The sequence below is a fragment of the Camelina sativa genome, chromosome 3 (assembly GCF_000633955.1).
Source record: "Camelina sativa cultivar DH55 chromosome 3, Cs, whole genome shotgun sequence".
NCBI lineage: Eukaryota > Viridiplantae > Streptophyta > Magnoliopsida > Brassicales > Brassicaceae > Camelina > Camelina sativa.
Window position 1 is genome coordinate 10,235,163 of NC_025687.1, and position 2,270 is coordinate 10,237,432.

The window sequence follows — 2,270 nt, forward strand, 5'->3', positions numbered from 1 at the left end:
AAAGGAATTTAAAATCTATATCAAAAATGGAAAATACACCAATTACAAATTTAAGGGTTTAAATTTTTTGATTATGTGGGGGTTCGGGTTAAGAATATGTATATGTTATTAGTTTGTAGACTTTATGTTTAATTTTTAGGATTAAATTAATGTTTAGTTTGAAGGGTTTATGGTTAAGATTTAGTCTATTAATTTCTAGTTTAAAAACCATATACAAACTACTTTTTTAATCTTGGTATAATTAGATCTAGACTTTTAATTGTGAATGCTAATAAATCGACTATTACTTTCCACTAAACCACAAACCAACTTTTAGTTATGGGTATTCGAGTGACGTCCTATGCAAATTATATCGAAACTGCATGGTATGCAGTATGCTAAATCATTCGCAGTACTTAACCATCTATGGAATAGGGTTGCTGATCTTACGACTTTTTGAAATATATTATTCTTCTGGACTCAGAAAACATTAAAGAAGGTATTTTAATGGAGGAGGGAAAAAAGTTGTGGAAGAGATATAGTGTTAAAACCTGGCAAGTTATATAGACAGCGAAGACATACTCAGTGCTTGCCTTGTCACTCTTCTTACAAAACCCCAAATAAAATCTTACATTAACTCTCGCCAAGTCACATTGTCTCTCTATCTCTAAACGGGACCGTTTAAGAGTTGCAAATTGCAACCAATAAAATAAAAAAATAAAGAGAGCAAATTATGAAAAAGTCGTTTATTCAGAGGCATTTGACGATATAAAGGAGCTAACTTTCCCTCATTTACAATCTTTTCTTTCTTGGCTCATGTTTTAATTAGACAGACCCCCATTTTCATATAATTCATTCATTTAATTTTATTCAATTTGTTATCGGTGTATATCATTCATAACAACCATCATCATCAACAAATCAAGAAACAGTTTACAAAAATATATGTCTAATACGAGCTATTACCGATCACCGTTCGGAGACACGACTCACACCAAAGTGTTCGTGGGAGGTTTAGCATGGGAGACTCCGACCGATGAAATGCGCCGTCACTTTGATCAGTTCGGTGAGATTCTTGAAGCCGTCATCATCACCGATAAGACTACCGGAAAATCTAAAGGCTACGGTTTCGTAAGTTCTTTATCCATATATCTCCACCATTTTAATTCTTTCTTTGTTCTCGACCCCGACCACGTCATCATATCCATGGTCCTCCAGGTCACGTTTCGAGAGCCGGACTCCGCGACTAGAGCGGTCGCTGATCCCAACCCTGTGATCGATGGACGAAAGGCCAATTGCAATATTGCGTCTTTTGGACGGCCACGACCATCGACGCCTCGAGGTTCGTTAACTCAATTTACTTTTCTTTGAATGTGAATTTTGATGATCATCTCATCGGTCTATTTCTTTTTGTATAAAATATTTCTTACCCATTTGGCTGAACCTTCTCTTTTTTTTGGCAACATATGGCTAAATAGATTATTTAATTTGATGGGATTGTTTTGAGAAGATTTAAAAACTAATACGATGATGAATATGATTCTATTTTATGTTTTCAAAACGTAAATTCATCAGTTTTTAATCTCATATTGGAGATATCGGTCAATTTCTTTGTATTTGAATACATAAAAATGGGATTACTTATGTGATATGCAAACAAGAAAAAAATGCTACATTGTTTGATAATGTTATTAGCAATGTAATAATTTTTTATTTTCTTTTCAAATAAAACTTTTATTTATTCATTGATGGCATAGGGCGAGGCCAAGGAGGAAGCCCTGGTCAATATCAAGGCGGTGGACAATCAGGCTATACTGGGATGGCTGCTCCGCTGCAGCAGGCTGCGACTGCCCAACTTATGTATCCGTCGTATGGGTAAGCAAGAATGATTTGTAACTAAAAATTAATGGGTTTATATATTTAACCCGAAGGGTGTAAAGAAATTTATAAATTTTGCATAGACAAGGAAATGGTCCAATGCGATAGAAATGGTAAGAGGCAGAAGATGATATTTAATGCTTCAATTTGCGCAAGTTGGAGTCAGCCAGTAAATATCATGTTCATAATATATATACTTTTATCAATATACTAGTTAGCTAGTTGTCCCTATAAAAAGCATATTATGTAATGAAGATTAGTCGGACCATCATCGCAACAATAATAGTGAAATATGTCAATGTCATGTATGTATATAAAGAGTACATTTGTGTCTCGATGAGTTTTGCATGCACTAAATTTGTCGAGGTAAAATAATTAACTAGAATTGTTTTCGGTATTTTGGTGAATATATA

At 34.1% G+C, this 2,270-nt stretch overlaps 1 protein-coding gene across 1 annotated transcript; it reads left to right on the top strand.

Annotated features, from left to right (window-relative positions):
• Positions 700 to 2,241, top strand: LOC104776354 (probable RNA-binding protein ARP1). The gene is made up of 3 exons (XM_010500402.2): positions 700 to 1,110; positions 1,198 to 1,321; positions 1,737 to 2,241. Exons 1-3 carry the CDS (start codon positions 925 to 927, stop codon positions 1,856 to 1,858), a joined length of 432 nt encoding a protein of 143 aa, XP_010498704.1. The 5' UTR covers positions 700 to 924; the 3' UTR covers positions 1,859 to 2,241.

Bases quoted from the DNA above. Each gene is read 5' to 3' on its own strand.
- LOC104776354 (XM_010500402.2), top strand. From the start codon at position 925: ATGTCTAATACGAGCTATTACCGATCACCGTTCGGAGACACGACTCAC. The intron at 1,111-1,197 runs GTAAGTTCTTTA...ATGGTCCTCCAG, and splicing joins AATCTAAAGGCTACGGTTTC to GTCACGTTTCGAGAGCCGGA. The intron at 1,322-1,736 runs GTTCGTTAACTC...TTGATGGCATAG, and splicing joins ACGACCATCGACGCCTCGAG to GGCGAGGCCAAGGAGGAAGC.